The sequence below is a fragment of the Amblyraja radiata genome, chromosome 17 (assembly GCF_010909765.2).
Source record: "Amblyraja radiata isolate CabotCenter1 chromosome 17, sAmbRad1.1.pri, whole genome shotgun sequence".
NCBI classification, from domain to species: Eukaryota; Metazoa; Chordata; class Chondrichthyes; order Rajiformes; family Rajidae; genus Amblyraja; species Amblyraja radiata.
The window spans coordinates 43,502,362-43,526,629 of record NC_045972.1 but is presented as its reverse complement, the minus strand read 5'-3'; the positions used below and the strand labels follow the sequence as shown (position 1 = coordinate 43,526,629).

The window sequence follows — 24,268 nt, the reverse complement described above, 5'->3', positions numbered from 1 at the left end:
GGGTGCTCCGGTTTCCTCCCACATTCTACAGACATTCTACGGGTTAATTGGCTTCTGTAAATTGTTTCTAGTGTGTAGGATAGAACTCGGTGATACGGGTGATCGTTGGTTGGCGCGGAATCGGAGGGGCCTGTTTCCACGCTGTACAAATCAAAAAACTTTAAAAAAATTAATGTGCTGTCTCTGCTACTTCTCAATTTCTCATCTATTTTAAAGCAGTCATTTTGGTGAACATAAAGACAATCTTTGGGTTAAATCAGTAGATGTACTGAGCGAGAGTTGGCAAACATATCGGGGTTCCATTTATAGAAAGTCTTGATTTGGTTGATTTTGCCCAGGGCATTCAAAGAGATCCAAAGATTTAGGCTAAATAAATATGGACATTCCAATTCAATTCAACTTTCTCCTTGTCAAGCAAGATCATTACATTGCATTTATAAAGATACTTTAGGAAGGTATTCGCCAAAAGCAGAGGTTGGACTAACTTGGTTGGTTTTCCCTGGAGAGTCTGTGGCTGACAGAGGCATGTAATGGGCCTGTCCCACTTAGGCAACTGCAGGAGACTATGCAGTCGCCACATGTCGGGTGGTTGTCGGGGAGTGGCCTTCACGGTCGTGAGGAGTTCCCGCATTCTGGGAACTAGCCGTGGCCTCATTATGGTCGCCGTGAATTTTTCAACGTGTTGTAAAATTAGCGGCGACTAGAATGAAGCCGCCATGGAGAGTAGCGAGAATTCCCGTGCAGTAGGTGGGTCGCCAGGAGGTCGAAGGTTCTCGTAGGTTGTAGCCGGTGGTGACCGGTGAATTTCAGTTTTCAGAACCAAGGATAACCGATGTTAAATGTCCGCCGAGCTTCACAGCCGTGTATCTCTGGCTTCTTAAAAGTTGTCTCCACTCCTTCTCCCCCCCCCTTCTCTCCTCCCCTCTTTTAAAGGACTTACCGTACACTGTGCTTTAGCCATCTTTTTACAGTGCCAACCTTCCTGTTCATCGCGATGTGTGTCTGTATCACCTTGGCTTTGCACTGTGTGAATTTTTTAAACAACGCTCCCCCCCACTTGCCCTGTCCCCCGCCTGCATAACGGGCTGGTGAAGGAAGCGATGTGTGTGTGTGTGTTCCACTCTGACAGTCACCGTTCCAGTTGCAGGTTTGGGAGGGACAGATAGGGTAGACTTTTTTTCCCAAAGGTAGAAACGTCAAAGACGAGCGCGCATAGCTGCCTCTCAAGGTGAGAGCGGCAAAGTTTAAAGAGATGTGTGGAGCAGATGGATGCATGGAATGTGCTGTAGGAGTGAGTGGTGGGGGTGGTGAAAGCAGTTTAAATAGTTGCATTTAAGAGGCTTTTGGGTAAGCACTCAGATATGCAGGGAATGGAGGGATATGGATCACGTGCAGAGAGAGATTATTTGAACTTGGTATCATGTTCGGCATGGACATGGTGGCCCAAAGGACCTGTTTCTGTCCTGTACTGTTCAAGATTCAAGAGAGTTTATTGTCATGTGTCCCAGATAGGACAATGAAATTCTTGCTTTGCTTCAGCACAACAGAATATAGTAGGCATAAATAAACACAGAACAGATCAGTGGGACAAATATAACCAATGAATACTTATTAGATATAGGAACGAGAGATGTACAGAGAGAAGGGTGGGGGGGGGGAGAGAGAGAGAGAGAGAGAGGAGGAAGAGCGAGAGAGAGAGAGAGAGAGAGAGAGAGAGAGAGAGAGGAGAGAGAGCAGAGAGAGCGAGGAAGAGAGGAGAGAGAGAAGATAGAGAGAGAGAGAGAGAGCGAGAGAGAGCAGAGAGAGAGAGAGAGAGAGAAGAGAGAGAGAGAGAGCGAGAGAGAGGAGAGAGCGGAGAGAGAGAGAGAGAGCGAGAGAGAGAGAAGAGAGCGAGAGAGGAGTAGGATAAGAGAGAGGGAGCGAGTTAGACGCAGATGCTAGAGAGTCGAGGCTCGCTCGTCTTAGATTTCTAGATATCTCTCTCTTGATCTCTCTCTTATCTATATCCTCTTCTCTCTTTCTCTCTTTTATCTCTTTCTCTCTCTTTCCTCTCTTTCTCTCTTTCCCCCCCCCCCCCCATGATGGTATGGGTCTTTGATGATGCTGGCAGCCTTTTCTATAAGCTGCATATATATTTGCTGAACAATTTCTGTTTTTTTGTCGTTCTTTCTCCAGATGCCATTGCATCACCGACAACGCTACATGATCGATACAGTTCTCCAACCGCGATCAATACACGCAGGAGGTTGTTTGTGGACACTGACACCAACACAGATTCTTCTGGCAACTGTCCTCGAGTCTCCCAGCATCAAACGGTGAACGCTGTCCCGGTCCAGAACGTGACCTCTGAGACTGTACCCATTGCACACGTCCCAGGGCAGACCTTAGTCACCATGGCAACTGCGACCGTTACTGCTACTAATGGGCAAACTGTTACAATCCCGGTTCAAGGCAAGCAACTTACTACTTATGGTACACAAAAATGCTGGAGAAGCTCAGCGGGTGCAGCAGCATCTATGGAGCGAAGGAAATAGGCAACGTTTCGGCCCGAAAAGTTGCCTATTTCCTTCGCTCCATAGATGCTGCTGCACCCGCTGAGTTTCTCCAACATTTTTGTCCACCTTCGATTTTCCAGCACCTGCAGTTCCTGCTTACACGACTTACTACTTGTATAAGGTTTTCCAGCATTTCCTACAGTTTGAACGTGGGACTGTAGATATCGAGACAAATCAGCCTTCGTAATTTTGTAATGAAAAGGAACTGCAGATGCTGGTTTATGCCAAAGATAGACACAAATTGCTGGAGTAACTCAGCAAGTCAGAAGCCGTCTCTGGAGGAAATCGATAGGTGATGTTTCGGATCGGGGCCCTGATTTTGTAGGATGAATTCAGGTGAGGTAGTTTTCACCTGAAGTACAGTAAACCTTGGCAATAAAGAATGACAAGGAGGATGGTGTCCTTTAACTGATTGAAGGAGGGGGGGGGGGGGGGGGGGGGGTGTAACATTTAACCCCAGGCCGGGCTTTATTAAGGCTGGCCTTTATTAATAAGAGCTGAATGACCTGACATTGATGCTCATATAACTACCCCCTGCTTTGGTAGGTGCGGCTTGGATAGAGTGGATGTGGAGAGGATGATCCCACTAGTGGGAGAGTCTAGGACTAGAGGTCGTAGCCTCGGAATTAAAGGATGTTCACTTTAGGAAGATGAGAAGGAATTTATTTAGTGAGAGGGTGGTGAATCTGGAATTCTTTGCCACAGAAGTCTGTGGAGGCCAAATCAATGGAAACTTGAAGCAGCGATAGATAGATTCTTGATTGGTACGGGTGTCAGGGGTTTGGGGAGAAGGCAGGAGAATGGGATTAGGAGGGAGAGATAGATCGGCCATGATTGAATGGTGGAGTGGACTTGATGGGCCGAATGGCCTAATTCTGCTCCTATCACATGACCTTATAGGAGGGAAGAAACAGGGTGATGGGGGGGGGTGGTGGGGGAGGGGTTAAACAAATCGGATTTCACAGACCGGGGGATGCCAAGGCGAACAAGGAGAAGGGTCTCGACCAGAAACGTCACCTAATCCATGTTCTCCCGAGACTGTGCCTGACCCACTGAGTTACTCCAGCACATTCTGTCCTTATATTTGAATCATAATCGTCGAAAGAAGTTGGGAGAGGGGTTTGTTTTCAGGCTTTGTGGGGAGGGGAGGATCATTGACAACGTATCTAGGTGGCGCAGCGGTAGAGTTGCTGCCTCACGGCACCAGAGGCCCGGGTTCGATCCTGACTACAGGTGCTTTCTGTACGGAGTTCGTACGTTCTCCCTGTGACCGTGGTTTCTCCAGTTCCCACCTACCACTCCAAAGACGCACAGGATTGTAGGTTAATTTGGCTTCAGTAAAAATTGTAGATTGTCCCTAGCGTGTAGTGTAGGGGAGGATCGCTGGTCGGCACGGACTCGGTGGGCCGAAGGGCCTGTTTCCGCGCTATATCTCTAAACTAAACTTTGTCTTTCATTTGCTCTCTTAATCCTCAGGTATCGCAAATGAGAACGGGGGCATAACTTTCATCCCGGTTCAGCTCCGAGTCTCTGGACAGGCTCAGACCGTGACGAGTACCATCCAACCCCTTACAGCCCAGGCGCTTGCCAGCAGCTTAGGTGGTCACCAGCTAGCGGCCACTGCAGTGCAGATTGCTGGGCCGGTGCCCGTTCAGCAATCCCCAGGCCAACGACAAAGCCAGCACCAAGGAGGAATCAACAACCAACCCAAAAAGACAGGCTCCGTTGCACTGTTCTTTCGAAAGGTATGTCTCGCCATAAATATTAGTAAAGTTGTAGGAAAGGGCCTGTAGTAAAGGGCCTGTCCCACTATACGAGTTTACCCAAGAGCTCTCCCGAGTTTAAAAAAAAATCAAACTCGTGGTAAGTACGTAGAATGTACGTATCGGGTACGTCGGAGCTCGGGGACGTCTCTTAGCGGCTCGTAACGCTAACGGCAGGTACTCGGGAAACGCGGTAATCTCGTGAAGTTTTTTCAACAGTGTGAAAAATGTCCACGAGAGCCCCGAGTACCTACGAGCGGCTATTACCGTAATTCTCCGAGTTCGAATCGGGGGAAACTCGGGAGAACTCTTGAATTACCTCGTACAGTGGGACAGGCCCTTAACTCAGCGGGACAGGCAGCATCTCTGGAGAGGAGGATTGGGTGACATTCCGGGTCGAGATCCTTCCCATCAGTCTGAAGAAGGGTCTCAAAAATTAAAATTAAATTTCTTTATTTATATAGCACATTTTTAGTCAACTTGCATTGACCCCAAAGTGCTTCACATAATTACATCCACACACACAGGCAAAGGTGGGTGAAGTGTCTTGCCCAAGGACACACACAGGCAAAGGTGGGTGAAGTGTCTTGCCCAAGGACACAACGACAGTATGCACTCCAAGCGGGATTCGAACCAGCTACCCGAAACGTCACCCATTCCTTCTCGCCAGAGATGCTGCCTGTCCCACTGAGTTACTCCAGCATTTTGTGTACATCTTCGGTTTAAAACCAGCATCTGCAGTTGCTTCCTACACATCATGCTGAGGTATATTGGCATCAAGCAAAGTACCATGTATCAGCTTCAGATATTTGGTTCATGGTAACAAGAAATGACATTGTTTCAGTAGGTCAATCTTGGATTGTTAAGAATAGCAAATTCATCTTTGACAAAGGTAGACAAAAATGCTGGAGAAACTCAGCGGGTGAGGCAGCATCTATGGAGCGAGGGAAATAGGCAACGTTTCGGGTTGAAACCCTTCTCCAGTAGGGTTTTTGTCCACCTTCGATTTTCCAGCATCTGCAGTTCCTTCTTAATCATCTTTGACAAAATTGTCTTTGACTAAGGAACCTGGATTTTCCAGTCTAGGAAGAAACTGCAGATGCTGGTTTACACTGAAGATAGACACAAAATACTGGAGTAACTCAGCGGGACAGGCAGCATCTCTGGATAGAAGGAATGGGTGACGTTTCGGGTCAAGACTCTTCTTCAGACCTGAGTCCAGAGATGCTGCCGGCATTTTGTGTCTGCCGAATTTTCCCATCCCTGTCATTGAACAATTGTTAAATTAAAATACCATAAACAGTCTCAGATGGTTGTCTCTGTGTTTGTTGTCGTTTGCGTAGGTTTATCATTTAGCCAGTGTTCGTCTGCGGGACCTCTGTTCAAAGCTGGATATTTCAGATAACCTGAGGAGGAAAATCTGGACGTGCTTTGAGTATTCCTTGGTTAACTGCACTGATCTTATGGCCGATCGGCACTTGGACCAGCTTCTGATGTGCGCTGTGTACATGATGGCCAAGGTACAAAACCGTACAACCAGTTTGAGAAATGTTCCATTATAATACTTGCACGTAAATATACACTGTGTATGGGTTACATAACCCAACGTGCAGGCAACACTCTGCGGGTACATCATTCCTTGAAGGTGGCGTCACAGGTAGATAGGATGGTCAAAAAGGCTTTTGGCACATTGGCCTTCATCAGTCAGATTATTGGGTATAGAAGTTGGGAGGTCATGTTGCAGTTATACCAGACATTGGTGAGGCCGCATTTAGAGTACTTGGTTTGGTTCTGATCACCATGATGTTGGAAAGGGTGCAGAGAAGATATACAAGTATGTTACCAGGACTCAAGGATCTGAGCTACAGGTATAGTTTGAGTAGGCTGGATCTCTATTCCTTGGAGTGCATGAGGATAAGGGGTGATCTTATAGAGGTTAGACTGGTATTAGAGGGATATGGGCCAAACACAGGCAGCTGGGACTAGTGCAGATGGGACATGTTGGTCGGTGTGGGCAAGTTGGGCCGAAGGGCCTGTTTCCACGCTGTATCACTCTATGGCCATGTGAATGGTCATCACCTGTGCAGACAAACCAGTCAACAATGCAGATCATTGTCGGAAGTGGGAGAGTGAAGAAACTATTAAGTTTTAGGGAGGAGAAGGGCTCGGAAGTGTTTGTGAAAGAGGGGACCAAAGATACCTGTGCACCGTGAGAGGAATAGATCGGGTAAATGCACAGTCTCTTGCCCAGAGTAGGTGAATCGAGGACCAGAGGACATAGGTTTAAGGTGAAGGGCAAAATATTTCATAGGAATCTGAGGGGAAATGTTTTCACACAAAGGGTGTTGGGTGTATGGAACAAGCTGCCAGAGGAGGTAGTTGCCGGAACTGTCCCAATGTTTAAGAAACTGTTAGCCAAGTACATGGATCGGACAGATTTGGAGGGATATGGACCAAGTGCATTCCTAACTAGTGTAGCTGGGACATGTTGGCATTTGTGGGCAGGTTGGGCGGCAGGGCCTGTTTCCACACTGTATCACTCTGTGACTCTAACGTAATTGCTTTTAGAGCTGTGATTTATGGAGAGAAAAGGAGCAACCAGCGCTGCGGGTGGAGCTGCTGCCTCACGTAATAAACCTAAACTTGTTTGATAACCTGCGAATCAGTAAAAACTTACTTTTGATTTTCAGGTAACGAAGGAAGATAGATCCTTCCAGAACATCTTGCGTAACTACAGGACTCAGCCACAGGCTAGCAGCAATGTACGTTTTACTATTAACATTCTGAAATTTTGTTTAGTTTAGAGATACAGCGCGGAAACGGGTCCTTCGGCCCACCGCGTCCGCGCCGACCAGCGATCCCCGCACATCAGCACTATCCTACACACACACGAGGGAACATTTACAATTTTCACCAAGCTAATTAGCTTACAAACCTGGACGGCTTTGGAGTGTGGGAGGTAACCGGAATACCCAGAGGTCACGGGGAGAATGTACAAACTCCGTACACACAGCACTCATAGTCCTGATCGAACTCCGGTCTCTGGCGCTCTAAGGCAGCAACTCTACCGCTGCGCCACCGTACACTCGAGTGTAGCACATGGATTTGAAATGTGACAAGCTAGAATTTCCCCCAGGAGGGCAACACTAAACGTAAAATGTTGTACCAGCCTCTGGAATTTGGCTCCATGGCTTCAATTGAAGTGGATTTCGACCACGTTGTGAGTTTATTGCTTCTGTCGAAGGAAGTTTATCTGAGCTGATGAATGTTAAATGAGGTGTACTTGGGAGGAATAGGTGACCCTTGCGGTCTTTTGCCCCATAGGAAGGATATCAAGTGTTGGAGTAGGGCAGCAACCCTGGAGAACATGGAGAGGTGACGTTTCGCATCAGAACCCTGATTGTATGATAGGGGAAAGAAAGCTGGAAGGGAGGAAACATAGAAAACGGGTGCAGGAGTAGGCTATTCAGCCCTGCGAGCCAGCATCGCCATTCAATATGATCATGGCTGATCATCCAAAATCAGTTCCTGCTTTATCCCCACATCCCTTGATTCCCTTAGCCCTAAGAGCTACATCTAACTCTCTCCTGAAACCATCCAGTGAATTGGCCTCCACTGCCTTCTGTGGCAGGAGGGGCCGGACAAAGCGTTGCACATCTCTGCCGCTGCGCCGCAGTGCCACCCCGGGAGTAATCTTTCACAACAGAAACATTGGGAACATCAACATTCATTTCTAACCCCGAGACCACGTTGATGAGTTGCCTGCCCCAACACTCGTATATGGATGGAACACAAAGTGCTGGAGTAACAGAGGGTCAGACAGCATCTCTGGCTGACCTACTGAGTTCCTCCCGCACTTTGTGTCTAACCTAAGGTTCCAATATGTGTAGTTCTTTGTGTCTCCACTCGTATATGGTTGCAAGCTGAATCGCTAATTGCAATTGCCTTCTGCCCAATGACATCTTTTTTTAAATGGTTTGAAATTTAAAAATTATTTATGCATTGAACAGCATATTAAAACAAGGCCCCAATGAGTAGTTTAATGGTTGTGTGTCATTAATTTGATGAAACCATTAAATATAACCATGAATAAATGATATAATTTCTGAAGATTTTAATCTTTCCTCATACAACCTAAACTGAACAAGACATTTATATTGCCTAACCTCCTTTGCTGTCTGGATCTAAAGCAGACTCCTTTGCTCCAGTCTGAAGAAGGGTCTTGACCCAAAACGTCACCCATTCCTTCTAACTAGAGCTAACTACTGCTGCCTGTCTCGCTGAGTTACTCCAGCATTTTGTGTCTGTCTTCAGACTCCTTTGAAATTACTCCAAAGACGTACAGGGTTGTAGCTTGATTGACTTTTGGTTGAATTGTAAATTGTCCCTAGTGTGTAGGATGGTGCTAGTGTACGGGGCGATCGCTGGTCGGCGTGGACTCGATGGGCCGAAGGGCCTGTTTCCGCTCTGAATCTCCAAAGTCTAAAGTAAAGAGATACAGCTCTCAAGGGAATGCAGGTTTATTAGACTTCATCATCAATCACTTTCAATATTTTACTGTCCAATTATTACATTTATCATATGTTCATCATTCTAAATGCCGCCAATTTTATGAGTGTAATCAGCATCAAACTGGGATTTAAAAGTTACATTTGATTGCAATTTGTGTTTTAGAAGTTTTTAATGACTTCAAAATAATTCAAAAACTTAATTAGCAGTATATGTGTTTTTTTCCTTTAATGTCAGTGGCACAGTTCATTAATTTTACAGCGGCTACGAACACTGTGATGATCAGAAATAGTTAAAAGCAAAAGACAAAGTGCTGGAGGAACTTGTGGGTCAGGCAGCATCTGGGGAGGGAATGGAGAGATGATGTTTTGGGTCAAGGAAGGGCCTTCTTCAGGCCGAATGGAAGCTCTTATTCAAATCTACTGGGATTAGCTTTCTCGTCAAAGCTGAAGTGATCCTAAACAGCCTCATGATGGCAGGGCAGAGCAAGTTGTACCCGTGAAACTATTGATCCATGTTTTTCCCCGACATTCAGAAGCATTCAAGCACTACCGTGGGTGTCAAACACTTCCTGGCACTTGCTCAGGAGAGACCGGGAGAAGAGGGATAAATGCCAACAACAAGAGTGAAACTTTAAGGTGGAGGAAGGAACTGTAGATGCTGGTTTATAGCGAAGACAGAAACTAAATGTAACTCAGCGGGACAGGCTGCATCTCTGGAGCGAAGGAATGGGTGACATTTCAAGTCAAGACCTGAAAGAAGAGCTTCTGAAGAAGTCTGAAGAAGGGTCTTGACCTGAAGTGTCAGCCAGTCCTTCACTCCAGCGATGCTGCCTGTCCCGCTGAGTTACTCCAGCATTTTGTGTCTATCTGGAGTGAAACTACAGGTGTTTTCCAGCATAACTGCCCGATATAATTTCATCTGCTCCACTGTGGAAGAGCCAGGGGTTCCCAGAGTGGTCGCCATCAGACTGAAGAAGGGTCCCGACCTGAAACGTCACCTATCCATGTTCTCCAGAAACCCGCTGAGTTACTCCAGCACTTTGTGACCTTTAGTGTAAACCAGCACCTGCAGTTCCTTTTCTTCTCCATCTCGCACACAGGAGTTAATGATTTGCCAATTGTCTTATTAATTTACCATTTGAGAATTTAACAGATATGGAATGCTACGAACTTATTAACCATATTTCATTAAGATTGAGCTAACAATCACTGGTTTTTATAGTTTGAAATTTTAGGCTGCATGGAAAGCTTTAAAAGATCTTATGCTAGAATCCTCAAAGTAAACCTTTTATATTTCTTGCATACTAATTCTTTAAAGATAGTGAGGCTTGTTGATACAAAGTGAGTTGAATCTTTTGGGCGAATAGTTTTTCTTCGCATGGTGCTTTAATGCTCCACATTTTGGGGAATGAGTTTACTTTGGCCCTTTATATTTCTCCTAACAGGCACAAAAGACCAACACCTGGGAAAATAATACACGGAGAATCGCTGGCAGTACACTTACATTCTTTCCAACTTAGTTCATTATGTGCTTCAGATCTTACTGAAGCAGATTTACTGAAGCTCAAACTATTCAATAAGGAATACAGTGACAATTCAAGATCTCCAAAATGTATCTACTTTTAAATTAAGGCATTTCATATGTCCTGTATCTCTCACCCTTCTCATTCCTTTCATTGGAGTTAGTATTTCACATCTTTACTTTCGACTTTAGTGATACAGAGAGGATACAGGCCCTTCGGCCCACCGAGTCGGCATTGACCAGTGATCAGCCGTACACTAGCACTATCCTACACGCTAAGGACAATTTTCATTGTTACCAACCCCAATTAACCTGCAAACCTGGACGTCTTTAGAGACTGAGAGGAAACTGAAGAACCCGGAGAAAACCCACGCAAGCACAGGGAGAACCTATAAACTCTATAGAGACAGCACCCGTAGTCAGGATGGAACCTGGGTCTCTGGTGCTGTGAGGCAGCAACTCTACCGCTGCGCCATTCAATGCTACCTTGAATCTTCTCACTTGAAAGGCTGGGTTGGGTTAGTTAAAGGTCATGCTGCTTTAAGCCTATGGCAGTCACTCGCTATTGAGAATGACTTGCTTCCACTGCAGTTCAATAGTGACAACCTCAACAAGGGACCTGCAGAATCTTCCTCAGAGGCAGCAGGAGGTGCTTGGAGGGGCAGTCGTGTTGATAATTGTAAAACAAACGCTTAACGAAGCTGGAAATCACAGAAATAAACACTGGAAAAGATCAGCAGACTCTGCAGCACCCGTGTTAAAGACCCTTCATCAGATTGGGATAGTTTGTGAGACAGTGGATTTCTTAACCATTTATACTGAGCTCCTGTGTTCCCAACACATAGAATAGAGGGTAGACACACAAGGTTGGAGTAATTCAGCGGGTCAGACAACAGCAATTCTGAAGACACAAGTCTGTAGAAGGGTCTCGACCCGAAACGTCACCTATTCCTTTTCCCCAGAGATGCTGTCTGACCCGCTTGCTGAGTTACTCCAGCATTTTGTGTCTATCTTCGGTTTAAACCAGCGTCTGCAGTTAATTCCTACACATAGACTAGAGGTTCGTATTTCCATCTCAAATGCTGCTTCTCCGCATGGAACTGTAATGGACCGAGGATTCCCAAGTGTCAGTGATGAGGATACATGGAGACTTCAACCACATCCTTGAATCTTGTCCTCTGTCTACGCTGATGACAACTATGAAATCTCTTCCCACTGAGCTTGCAATAGAGCATCTGTTTACTTGCACGTCCTCCAACATCATACGCTGTTCCCAGTGTATGCTCCCATATATCGGCAAGACCTAGCGCAGACTTGGCGATCGTTTCGCTCAACACTTGCGCTCTGTCCGCCTTGGCCTACATGATCTCCCGGTTGCCAAATATTTAACTCCCCTTCCCATTCCCGCACTGACCTTTCTGTCCTGGGCCTCCACCACTGTAAGAGTGAGGCCCAATGCAAATTGGAGGAACAGCACCTCAAATTTTGCTTGGGCTGCTTACAACACAGCAGTATGAACATAGATTTCTCTTCTTCTTCTTGCGTATGGCGTGCACAGCCTAAAGTTGTAAGGCAACTTGTTCTGTTTGATCTTCTGTTTGTGCATGCCAGGTTGATTGCATTTGTTGAAACAGGGTGGACCACGTGAAGGTTGCAATCTCCCACCCCATAGATTTCTCTAATTTCAAGTAACTCCTGTCTTCCCCCTCCCCCCCTTTCCTGCCCCCTAGTCATCCTACCAGTTCCACTGTTCGCATGCAGTGTCCTTCTTGCTGTGTAGTGTAAATCAAGTCTCTGGTCTCTACCAATGTAAGTGATCTCAGCTGGGACATTAGCTATGTTGGCTCGGCATCCAAAGATGATGGAAGGGAAAATAATTTTGGATTCCAATTCACGATACCTCTCTTTGATCTCTGTGGGGGGGAAATGAGCGTGTTGATGTTAAGTGAGCACAGGAGTAGGTTTAATTGTGCAAATCCCTGGCGTTAACGAAACTATGAATTCTACAAGTGATTGGCCATTTCACTGAGTGTGCATGCTGCCTGTGGCCAACAATGAACTGTTGCCTCCCATAGAAAAGGAATAAAAGCGAATTGTCATGTATTAACGGCTCAAAGGCAAATTTCCAAAGTCCGGTCAGCCCGCACACTCTGTGTACTGGAGCAGATGTACTGGATGTTACTTTAGGGAGATTTTGGACAGTAGGACTTTGCTAGAGGAAGAGGTTGCTGTTGGATGTTGCCATAGACTTTAAACTTAAAAGCAAAAATATATTATTTTTCTGTAAGCTATTATTAAATCTTTAAAAGACAATTGTTGCAGATGAGCCGACTTCCTTTTCACTCCCTTTCACTCATGTTTCCCAGTCTACTGTTGCTAAATCATAGCTCATACATTCCTTTATTCAGGATTCTGATTTCAGATGGAACTAAAAAACTTTAAATATTTTTATTAGATTGTATCATATTGGGATCATTTTTTTCCGAGCAGCCCCTTATCCACCAGTTCTTTAACCAGTCTAACTCAGTGCCTCTGGCAGCATCTCTGGAGGAAATGGACAGGCGACGTTTCGGGTCGGGACCCTTCTTCAGACAATTGTGACTCACATTTTAATGTGTGATAATCTCAAAGCAATTTAAGTCCAGCGTCAGCAGTTCCTTGTGTCTCCAGGTTATTAACCACTTCTCATTACACAATACGTGATCTAAATTAGCCTATTTCTTCATTGCTTCTCATTAATATACTGATCCATAAAAAGTAAACCATATCTTTCACTCTCCATGAATTTGCCTTCTATATTAATTATCTAGGAAGGAACTGCAGATGCTGGTTTACACCGAAAATGGACACAAAATGCTGGAATAACTCAGCGGGACAGGTATGCAGGCTGGATGACATATTGGGTGAAGAAGGGTCTCGACCCGAGACGTCACCCATTCCTTCTATCCAGAGATGCTGCCTGTCCCGCTGAGTTACTCCACCATTTTGTGTCTATCTTCTATATTAATTAGTTTAGTTTAGCGATACATCATGGAAACCAGCTCACCGAGTCCACGCTGATGATCGATCACCTGTTATCACTAGTTCTATGTTTAAGAGGGAACTGGAGATGCTGGAAAATCGAAGGTAGACAAAAGTGCTGGAGAAACTCAGCGGGTGCAGCAGCATCTATGGAGCGAAGGAAATAGGCAACGTTTCGGGCCGAAACCCTTCTTTAGACTAGTTCTATGTTATCTGACTTTTGACATACATGGGGCAATTTACAGGGGCATATTTGATTAGCACTTTTTAATGTAGATTACAATCTCCCCATGATTTTGTTTTAACCTTGTCGTCCTTGCCTCTAATCTTCTGATTTATACTATGAATGTGGCTATTGTTATAGACAACTCACATAACCTGCCTCTGGCCCTTTACTCAGCTCCTTTCAAACTGGTTCTGCTTCTTGATTTACTGAATAAAGAAGCTCTCTCTTGGCAGCATTTGACTCAATCTTTATTATCAGGGCCACCCCTCTTTTTACCATTTTGTCTCTCTTTTAAAAGGGAATTCTGTCACAAATAATTCCCCGTCTTGGTCATGTTGTTCAACACATTTCTGCATTGGCTGTTTAAGACTATCCCTTTTCTCTGTGCTTGAATTCATGAGTCTTGTTAAGAATGCTGCTTGCATTTAGATATATGCCAGCATTTTCTGTCTACCTTCAGCGTATACCAGAAATCTGAAGAAGGGTCTCGACCCGAAACGTTGCCTATTTCCTTCGCTCCATAGATGCTGCCTCACCCGCTGAGTTTCTCCAGCATGTTTGTCTACTCTAGATAAAGAGAGTTCACTTTTGTCTCAAGAAGGGCCCCAAAATCTGAAGAAGGATCATGACCTGAAACATCATCTGTCCATTTCCCTCCACAGATGCTGCCTGAGTTACTCAAGAGTTCACTTTTGACTATTTTCTGTCTGACTTTAATTTGAGGTAGATGCATGTTTGTTTCCTGATAGGCTTTGGTTATCAATATCCATTATGGTACCCTGAACTATAATCTTATTCTTTTTAACATGTTCAAACTCTCACCTTCCCAACCACCAAACACATTACTTTTCACCAGTGCTTTTTTTGTGGGCAAATATGTGTGTCACGTGGCCAGGAAACAAAATGACGACGTTGAACCTTTTTAGGCATGCCCGTGTGATGTACTCGCATATACTTCACAACACACTGCTTTTCACCGTCCCAACTTGAAAGGCTGCCTGTATCAGAGTGCAACCTGTGATTCTGTGAAATTCTCTGCCACAGAAGGTAGTGGAGGCCAATTCACTGGATGTCTTCAAGAGAGAGTTAGATTTAGCTCTTCGGGCTAAGGGAATCAAGGGATATGGGGAAAATGCCGGAACGGGATGCTGATTTTGGATGATCAGCCATGATCAAAGGGGCTGAATGGCCTACTCCTGCACCTATTTTCTATGTTTCTACGCTTGTGCCCCCACCCAGAGTCTGCTCCCATCTACATTAGCTGCAGATCAGGATTGAACCTGGGTCTCTGGCACTGCAAGGAACCAGCTCTACCTAACTATTCTTCAGACTCTCGAGTCTAGACACGAAATGTCACCCATTCCTTCTCTCCAGAGACGCTGTCTGTCCCCCTGAGTATCTCCACCATTTTCTGTCTATCTTCGGTGTATACCAGCATCTGCAGTTCCTTCCTACACATAAAGTTTAAAGGAGATGTGCGGGACAAGTTTTTCTTTACACAGAGGGTGATGGGTGCTTGGAACGGGCTGCCCAATGTGATGGTGGAGGCAGATACGATGGTGGTGTTTGAGAACCCTTATTATAGGCACAGGTATATGGAGGGATATGGATCAAGAGCAGGCAGAGGAGATTAGTTTATTTTGGCAATATGTTTGGCACAGTCATTGTAGGCCCTGTGTCTGTGCTGCACTGTTCTATATTCTATACTGGGTACAATATGAATAGATCCAAGTTATTGGCCATTTCATGTGTAGGATGTTTGGTTGAAATTATCCTTCACACAATTCAACCTCTCTATTGTCTCCATTTTGACTTTTACAAGAGTATCCTTAATAATTCAAATTTTAGTCATTTGACACTTCTAATCGCTTTTTAATCGTGATTTATACCATTCTGTTCCTCTCCAAATCAAGACATTCTGGGCCTCATACTCTTTGTCTCTACAGATTTATAGGAGTGTTTTGTTAAAAGCTCGGAGGAGACGAACGTCAGGCAGCAGTGACAGTCGGCAAGGTTCCCCAACCGAGGCAACCAGAGATCGGAGTAGGTATTTCTAACATTACCTTATATAATAATAGATAGCATGGTGAACACACTCCCACTTTTGTTTTATTCTTACTGCAGATTATTTGTGGCAGCTCACAGCGATTGATTAGTTCAGATAAAATTTCCCATGGCTAGGTCAACAATGTGAGGCACCGAGCCTGTATACTATGGCTCTGCAGCAGTACCTAACAAGCTCAAAAAGGGACACATAGTGCTGGAGTAACTCAGCATGCCAGGCCACATCTCTGGAGAACGTGGATAGGTGATGTTTCGGTTGGGTCCCTTCTTTGCAATTCTGCAATTGTGAAAGTGTAATTACAATGGAAGCGTGGTTCAAGAAGGCATACGATAAATATTTAGCAAAAGACATACTTTTAGAAAGGAGATGTGGAGTAATTTCCTCCGTCAGACCGTGGTGAATCTGTGGAATTAATTGTTAAAAACAGTTGCGGAGGCTAAGTCAGTGAATGTTTTTAAGGTGGAGATTGACAAATTTGTGATTAGTTTGGGGGAGGAGGGAGGGGAACTGCAAGAGAGGTGGAGGGACTGCATGTGAGGGTCTACTTTTGATTGGGAGATAGTTGGCCAGAGATGAAAAGACAAAGTGTGAGGTCAGGAGATAAGGACAGGAGTACAATGTGAAGCCAGAGAGAAGGATGCGGGTGGAAGGGGACAAAGGAGGAGGAAGAGGGGAGACAAAAGGGGTACAGTGTGATGGGGGTGGGGGGTTGAGGTAGTGGGAGAAATTAGAGAGCATCGGGGTGGGAAAGGAGAAGGTAAAGGACTTGAAGTTAGAGAATTCACTGTTCATATTCTGGGTTATAAAATTAGTTGATGTCCAAAATAGTGTGAAAATTAATCCTGATGCTTTATTCTAAATGTTTTTGGCTAAAGTTTGTTCCTTCCTCCCTTGTGTATTTGGTTTCCTTGTACAGATTAAAAAAAAAACAAATAGCATATTTTGGAACCAAGTGGACAAAGACTTTGGGCACAAAGTACTTTCTGCCTCTAGGACAGTATTTCAATCCTCTTACTACTTGCCCTTTCTTGTCATTGTTCCTAACCAGTGTGACTTGCACCTTTGATTGTAAGATGTGCTCTTGTTTCTTGGTAGACAGTAGAGATTCCAGTCCAAACATGAGATCCAGCAGTACACTCCCAGTACCTCAACCAAGTAGTGCACCACCTACCCCTACCCGACTGGCTGGAGCTAACAGCGACATGGAAGAGGAGGAGAGGGGCGATCTCATTCAATTCTACAATAACATTTACATCCGAAGGGTGAAAGCATTTGCACTGAAATATTCCACATCAAGCACGGAAAATGGGGTGAGTTGTCAGTTTTAATATTGTGAATTTTCATTCAATGAAAACTTGGTACAGTACCAATGTGAATAATAAACACATTTGCATTTTTTCTAGATCAAACACAACTTTTGCAGCAATAGCTTTAAAATGGAATTCAGGCTTGAAACTTAATAAACAATCTGACCATTATTGGTGTTAGGCTGAAATTTGGATGTTTTTTGCAATTTGGAAAGTGTAAATGTAATTACAATGGAAGCGTGGTTCAAGAAGGCATACGATAAATATTTAGCAAAATACATACTTTTAGAAAGGAGGTGAGGAGCAATTTCCTTCGTCAGATGGTGGTGAATCTGTGGAATTCATTGTCACAAACAGTTGTGGTGGCCAAGTCAATTGATGTTTTTAAGGTGGAGATTGACAAATTTGTGATTAGTTTTATGTCAGGGGTTATGGGAAGAAGGTATAAGAATGGGGTTGAGAGGGAAAGATAGATCAGCCTTGATTGAATGGAGTAGACTTGATGGGCCGAATGCCCTAATTCTGCTCTAACTTATGAAGTACAATGCTACTCGCCTTGAGTGCATCAGGTTGCAAGCACCTGTAGAATGCAGGGTTGTGGAGATATAGAACCATGCAGCACTTAAAGTGGCCCCTCAGCACGACTTGTCCTTGCCAACCAAGTTGGTTAACCAAGCTAGGCCCACTTACCCATGCAAGTCACTGTAACTTGCAAACTGATTTACAGTTGTGGACAACTTTCACATATCTGAAGTAGTTGGTTTTGTGGTCAATGTGCTTCCTGTAGTAGCTGATGTTCAGGCAGGGAATTTGCTGGTTCATTAATTTCTTCCTCTGGGAATTTCATCAGAAGTCTTTCTGTGGGTTTATGCCTGCTTAAAAAATATGCATATTGGATTTCGACATTCTGTCCTTAATTTGTCTGCTGCTGTTCCAAGTTTGAATTGTAGAGTTGTACTTCCCAGATTGTACCACAAGAGAGAACTATAACATTAAAAAATCACTGTGCATGTGATTTTGTAGCAATACTGTTTGGAATGTCTGCCATGCGCACCCAAAATTCACTCTCCACTAATTATTAAAATATTTTAAATGCTTGGGTTATGTGTGTGGGATGGAGTCCTCTTCTAGCTTGGGGAAAGAGAAGCATCCATAGCTAATGTCTAACTGAAGCTTTAACTTGAATTGAGCAAAATTGCCTCCAAATTTTTATTTCACAAAAGGATTCCTTTTGTGAAATAAATGCAGATTATGGTAATTCTGGTGTTTTTAATGAAGTATGGAGATTATTTACATACACAAAAAGCTGGAGTAACTCAGCAGGTCAGACAGCATCTCTGGAGGCAAGGAATAGGTGACATTTCAGGTCAAGACCCTTCTTCAGACAGAGTCAGGGGAAATGGAAACAAGATATGCAAAAAAGTAATGATGACAAAGGAAACAGGCCATTGTTAACTGTGGGCTGGGTGAAAATGAGTCACAGATAATTGTGCTTAATTATAGCAAACACGCCCAAACTTAAGTGGGCCAATCTGGAGATATCAAAGATCTATTGTTTATTCAATTTATACTAAACACGGCAATCAGTACTAATTTTATTATTCTTGAACTGGTATTTTGTGAACTGCTTGCCCTGTTTTGTGCACATTAAATAAACAATAGCTTATTACATGTACTAGTGTTTACTATGTGTCAAAATGTTTGAAGAATTGTAAAAGAAAAACTGGAATATCTTTAAGGTATTTAAACATGCACGAGTTTGAAGAATTTGTTTGTTTGTTTGCAGAGTGAAGCTCCACATTTATCTCCCTTCCCCTCCTTACGGACGGGATCACCCCGCAGAGTCCTACTCTCTCAGCATCATTCCATTTATATTTCACCACACAAGAACGGAGGTTCCCTTTCACCACGAGAAAAGATGTTTTATTGTTTCAGCAGAAGTCCTTCAAAGGTGAGTCACAATTCTTTCAAAAACAACATGTGTTCAGGTAGTGTTCAAAATCTGTTATCCGACAGATTAAATAATTGGAAAAGGGATTAGTTCCCAGTGGTTGATAAGGAATATCGTGGAATATTGTTCAAGAAAAAAAAGCACATCATACATAAGCAGCTGGGATCAAGCGTCCCTTAGAGCAGAAAGGATGTGGGAGTACACTTAAGAGGGCAAAAAGGTAACATGAGAAATTTCTGGCTGATAACGGAGAATCTTAAAAGATTCTTAAAATGTATTGAAAGATTAGCTAGGGAGAAAGCAAGTTCCCCTTAAAGTTCAAAATGATGATATGCGAGGGAGAATGGGCAAGATCTTAAATGAATACTTCTTGTCAATGTTTATCCTGAAGCAAGACATGGAAATGAGTGCGTTCAGGGGAGGGGATAGTGACACACTGGAGCATATCACTACTATGAAGGTTTAGTTTTAGATACGTCGTGGAAACTGGCCCTTCAGCCCACCGAGTCTGCATCGCCCAGCAATCACTTGTACACCGGTTCTACAAATCTGCAAGTCTTTGGAATGCGGGTGGAAACTGGAGCCCCCAGGGAAATAAACCAAGGCAGCAACTCTACCACTGTACCACCCTTCACTGTTGGAGTTCCTAAACAAGAATACATCCCCAAGGTCTCACTAGGTGCATCCTAGGAGGTAACAGGAAGCAAGGGAGGAGTTGGCAGAGTTTTTGTTTGGACTACTTTTGCCTCCTACTACTATCCTCTAGGATAGCTAATGTGCCTTAGTGGTGGGAAAGGTATTGGAAGAAGGATGTTGTGAACAAAATCCTACATGGTAGGCTGGGCTAGTGCAAACAGTGTTTTAGTTTAAGGCTTGGCCATGACATATCACAAGGCAGTTAGAATAGAGCATGTCTAGGAAAAATGCATGAGCAGTCCATTTCGAGTAACAGTCTCTCTCTCTCTGTTGCCTGCCCCATAATGAAAATGTAGAGAAGATAGTTTTTATGTAGAGTTTATACAGCAACTGTCTTAATAAACATGTTAATACTTTTCTCTATCTTATTTGATCCCACTCCGCTACCCAAATATTTAATATGAGCTTTCGAAACAAGCCAAACATTCATTTTCTTGCAACTCAAAATATGTTTTCCTTTGATTTTTTTTGTCCCACCTGCAGAGGCTGAGGGATATCAACAGTATGATTAAGACAGGCGAAACTCCAACCAAGAAACGTGGCTTGGCGTTGGACGACGGCAGTGAATTGCCAGCTAAGAGGGTTTGTCAGGAGAACCACACTGCACTATATAGACGTTTGCAAGACGTAGCCAATGACCGGGGCTCACACTGATGCTATTTGTACCTCTTGACTTTGGTATAAATACCTTCTAATTGCATCAGTTTCCACGTTCTCCCCTCTAGAGTCTCAAAAACTGGAAAGGTAGACCAGAGAGAGTTACAGCTATGCTTAAAGCTTTTCCCAGGGTCGATACAGCAGTGAACATAGGCTGTAGAAACATTCAGTGGAGAAGGGAGGGTCTGCTTTCAGATAGCCAGTTTCATGCTTTGTAAAGCAGCTTAATTTAACAGGTCAGATTGTTGGACAAGGGAATTTTAGTTTAAGATTTATGACGCAACGCATTTTAAAATTTAAGCTTTTCTGAAATAAATATTAAAACGGGCTTATAACAAGTTTTCATACCAAAATCAGTTATTATTAATACATTTGTTGTATGTAAACTCAGATTAAATGTTATAACATTAATACATTTTAGAAAGAGCAGATTATTTTTAAAGCAAAGCTTTAAGATATGATCCTATTATTGATATGGAACCCTTTGGTGCAACTGCTCAGATGGGACAACCAGGTGAATATTCCCCACGGATGTGTTTATACTTCCCATCAACATTCCGCATTTATGGATTACATTCAGTGTATTTGTGCACAATGGATTTTCATCCCCAAAACTGGCAGATGTTGAGGCAAGGTCAGGGTCATACAACCTCTGAAACAGGCCCTTCAGCACATCTTGTGCATGCCAACCTAGGTGTCCCATCTAAAACAGTCCCATTTGCCCACAGTTGATCCTATGAATAGCATGCTAATAATAAATACATAGCTGTCAAATGTTAAGGCAAAAGCTTCCATTTATAAGTATAATGGTCATCTAAAAAGGAAGATGCTCAATAATATTGTGAAGTTTTCATCCTGGATATGATGCTAAGACTTTACATTTTCTATTGTCTAGTTTGTTAATCTCCTGCAAAAAATAAAATCATGCAGATGTGATAAATCCAAAATAACAAAGAAAATGCAAGTCAGGCAACAATTGGAAAGAGCAAGTTTAAAATTAAAGATCTTTGGATATCCAAATTAAACAAGTCAAGTAGCAAACTATCAGCACATGCACCATTTAATGCATCGTGGTCACATATTCTTTGCCCTCAGTAGGAGACGCTGGGAACTGCAGGTGCTGGAAGAACTCAGTGGGTCAGGCAGCACCTGAGGAGGCATTGGACAGATGTTTCAGAAGAATGGTCCTGACTGTAACATTGCCTATCTATTCCCTTCACAGATGCTGCCTGACTTACCATTAACAGTAGTGTCAGTTTTCTTATTTCCCCAACACTCATTATACATCTGCGATTCCCATTTTGTCCTGTGTACGGACAACGGTTTGTATTTTACATTATTATTATTTCATTGGCATAAAAAAGGTAGAAGAATGCCTCCAAATTTGGATTTAGCAGCTACGGATGAGGTAAGCAACTAGTTCTCATCAGTTTTTTAATGGTTCAAGTTCTTAAGAACTTAATTGTTTTTAAACATTCCTGTCAGCTTGATCCACCAGTCCCTAGCAATAGAATTCTCAACCACATGCAAATACTATGGCAAATGTGATAGCGATCTCTATATCAGGCACTTATTCTTCTCGGCAGTGGAGGTACCCAATACCAAAACATTCATACAATACAAGTTGAGACTATAGCATTCCAAATCTTAGAAATTAAGCAATTTCTATTGGGCATCATAGACTTACCGTGTTGTTCAGGTCAGTTGAACACATCCGAATGCACACTGTGGCTCACTCAAAGAAGGAGAGAAAAATTTGTCTCATATGACCTTTATCCAATTATTTATGAATGGGGGAGTTTTATAGATCAATGTGAAAAGCAAATATTAAAGTTTTGAGTAGATGGGTGTACATTTTTAATACCAATCTTTGAATACAATTTCTAAATTGTGTAGCATTTTAAAAAGATTGCAAGGGGATAATTGATTTTAGATATCAATTATTTTGTTAAGTGGTTATTGTACTATAATTGGCAGCAGATGAGTATAGCCCGGAAATAAGTTTGGATATTATTGCAATATCATTTTAAACAAGGACCCTTCACGAGTGTGACTAAAAACAATTTGCTTTAATACTTGTCAATCTACGAAAAGTATTTAAATGATAACTGATTCTTTAAGAAACATGTTATTGTGTTGTATCTCTGTAAGAGTTGTGAAAATTTGATTGAATGTTTGTATGTGGCTGCATCCTTTTATAAAATGACTTGTATGTTAGCAAAATAGAAAATGTCGTATGATTTACAAATCAGGTTAAAACCAAAATGTTATCTTTTCTTTTTCTATTTCTGTAAAACTTGATAGATTAAAAAAAGATTCCGGTGCCAATATTTATTTATCAACATCCCCCTGCATGTTGACACAAGACCCAATTTTAGTTAATTGTCCATAGTTTATAATTCAAGATAGGAATAAGCAAGCACTTTTAGGTTTTATGACAGAAAACTCAATTGTGTATTATTACATTCTAGGAGGATGAGTTTAAAATGGTACATTTAAATTCTAAATGACAAATCATTTTCCTTTGGAGTTCCCATGAATTTAAGGGACTGAAGCCATGCCATCGTATCTTCCTGTTAAATTACCAGGTGTTAACCTCATTTTGATAAACCCTGTCCATTATTGCAAGCAGTGCCAATCTCTTATCACATTGCACTTTTAGTTCAGATCAAATTCCTGGTTTGTGTTGTATGACAGCAGATAATATCAAACCAAAAGCCAGTAGAATAGTAAAATTTGGGGGGAAAATAATGGATATGATGATTATTAACACTTTTTCAATCCATCATTGGTTAGATTGCAATAATCTTCATAATGAGAAAAAATAAAGGATTAGGAGAAATCTACTATTAGGTGGAAGTGGTACAATACCAAAACAAGTGATCAATTTGTTTTGGAAGATGAGGCCAGAGATTAAAGAACAAGGTAATAGAACACAAAGTGGTGAAGGAATTCAGCCAATCAGGCAGCAACTGTGGAGGGAATGGGCAGATGATGTTTTGGGTTGGGAATCTTCTTCAACTTGGAGTAGAGGGGAAAAAATGGAAAAGAGGTGGGGCAGGACAAAGCTTGGCAAGTGATATGTGGAGAGAAAACAATTAGTACATGGGAGATGGACAAAAATGCTGGAGAAACTCAGCGGGTGAGGCAGCATCTATGGAGCGAAGGAAATAGGCGACTTTTCGGGTTGAGACCCGGTGAAGTAACTGACAAAAAGGAGATATTGTACGTGGGATGAAGGTAAAGAAGCAGGGTGACTAGGGTGCTGGGAGAAATGTATGTGCAATGGGGCGGGGGAAATTATGTGAATTTGGAGAATTCAAAGCTTGTACTGTTCGGTAGGAAGTTACCCAAGCAGAATTCTCCCACCATGTTCCCTGTATCTACCCCATCACTTGCCAGGCTTTGCTCTACTCCTCATTTCCATCTTTCTACCCTTTACTGCAATCAGTCTGAAGGGTCCCGACCAAAAACGTCATCTGTCCATTTCCTCCACAGTTGCTTTTTTGACCCGCTGAGTACCTCAGCACTTTGCAAGATTCCAGCATCTGCAGTCTTGCTGATAAGCAAAGCAGGAGAAAAAAAAAATTCACAACTAGGTCAAGAACGTAACGTTCAAAAAAAAAATTAACAGCTAAAAGGTTTGCACAAGCAAAAACCAAAGCTGATCAATTTGCAACACAGCGCCACCTTGTGGCTGTCGTACCTAACTGGAATTGACAACATTCTTAAAAAACTAAAATCCAAAAGGACAGAGACAAGGAACTGCAGAGGCTGGATTACAAAAAAAGACAGTGCTGGGGTAACTCAGTGGGTCGGGCAGCATCTCTGGAGAACGTGGATAGGTAATGGGGGTCCCAACTCAAAAGTGTCACCTATCCACATTCTCCAGAGATATTGGCTGACCCACCGAGTTACTCCAACACTCTGTGCCAAAATGGACATCATGTACTAAAAGTACATGCACACACAGTAAATAAACATGAAAGAGCAG

General features: G+C 43.1%; 1 protein-coding gene across 3 annotated transcripts in view; it reads left to right on the top strand.

Annotated features, from left to right (window-relative positions):
• rbl2 (RB transcriptional corepressor like 2) overlaps positions 1 to 22,504 on the top strand; it is an 87,803-nt gene extending 65,299 nt beyond the window's left edge. For all 3 annotated transcript variants that reach the window (XM_033036330.1, XM_033036331.1, XM_033036332.1), the window contains 8 exons: positions 2,176 to 2,451; positions 4,032 to 4,300; positions 5,662 to 5,838; positions 7,009 to 7,080; positions 15,545 to 15,641; positions 16,759 to 16,973; positions 18,757 to 18,921; positions 20,101 to 22,504. In XM_033036330.1, the coding sequence (XP_032892221.1) occupies positions 2,176 to 2,451; positions 4,032 to 4,300; positions 5,662 to 5,838; positions 7,009 to 7,080; positions 15,545 to 15,641; positions 16,759 to 16,973; positions 18,757 to 18,921; positions 20,101 to 20,271 (1,442 nt within the window). In that variant the 3' untranslated portion in view covers positions 20,272 to 22,504. The remainder of the gene's footprint in view (positions 1 to 2,175; positions 2,452 to 4,031; positions 4,301 to 5,661; positions 5,839 to 7,008; positions 7,081 to 15,544; positions 15,642 to 16,758; positions 16,974 to 18,756; positions 18,922 to 20,100) is intronic.
• The last annotated feature ends 1,764 nt before the right edge of the window (positions 22,505 to 24,268 follow it).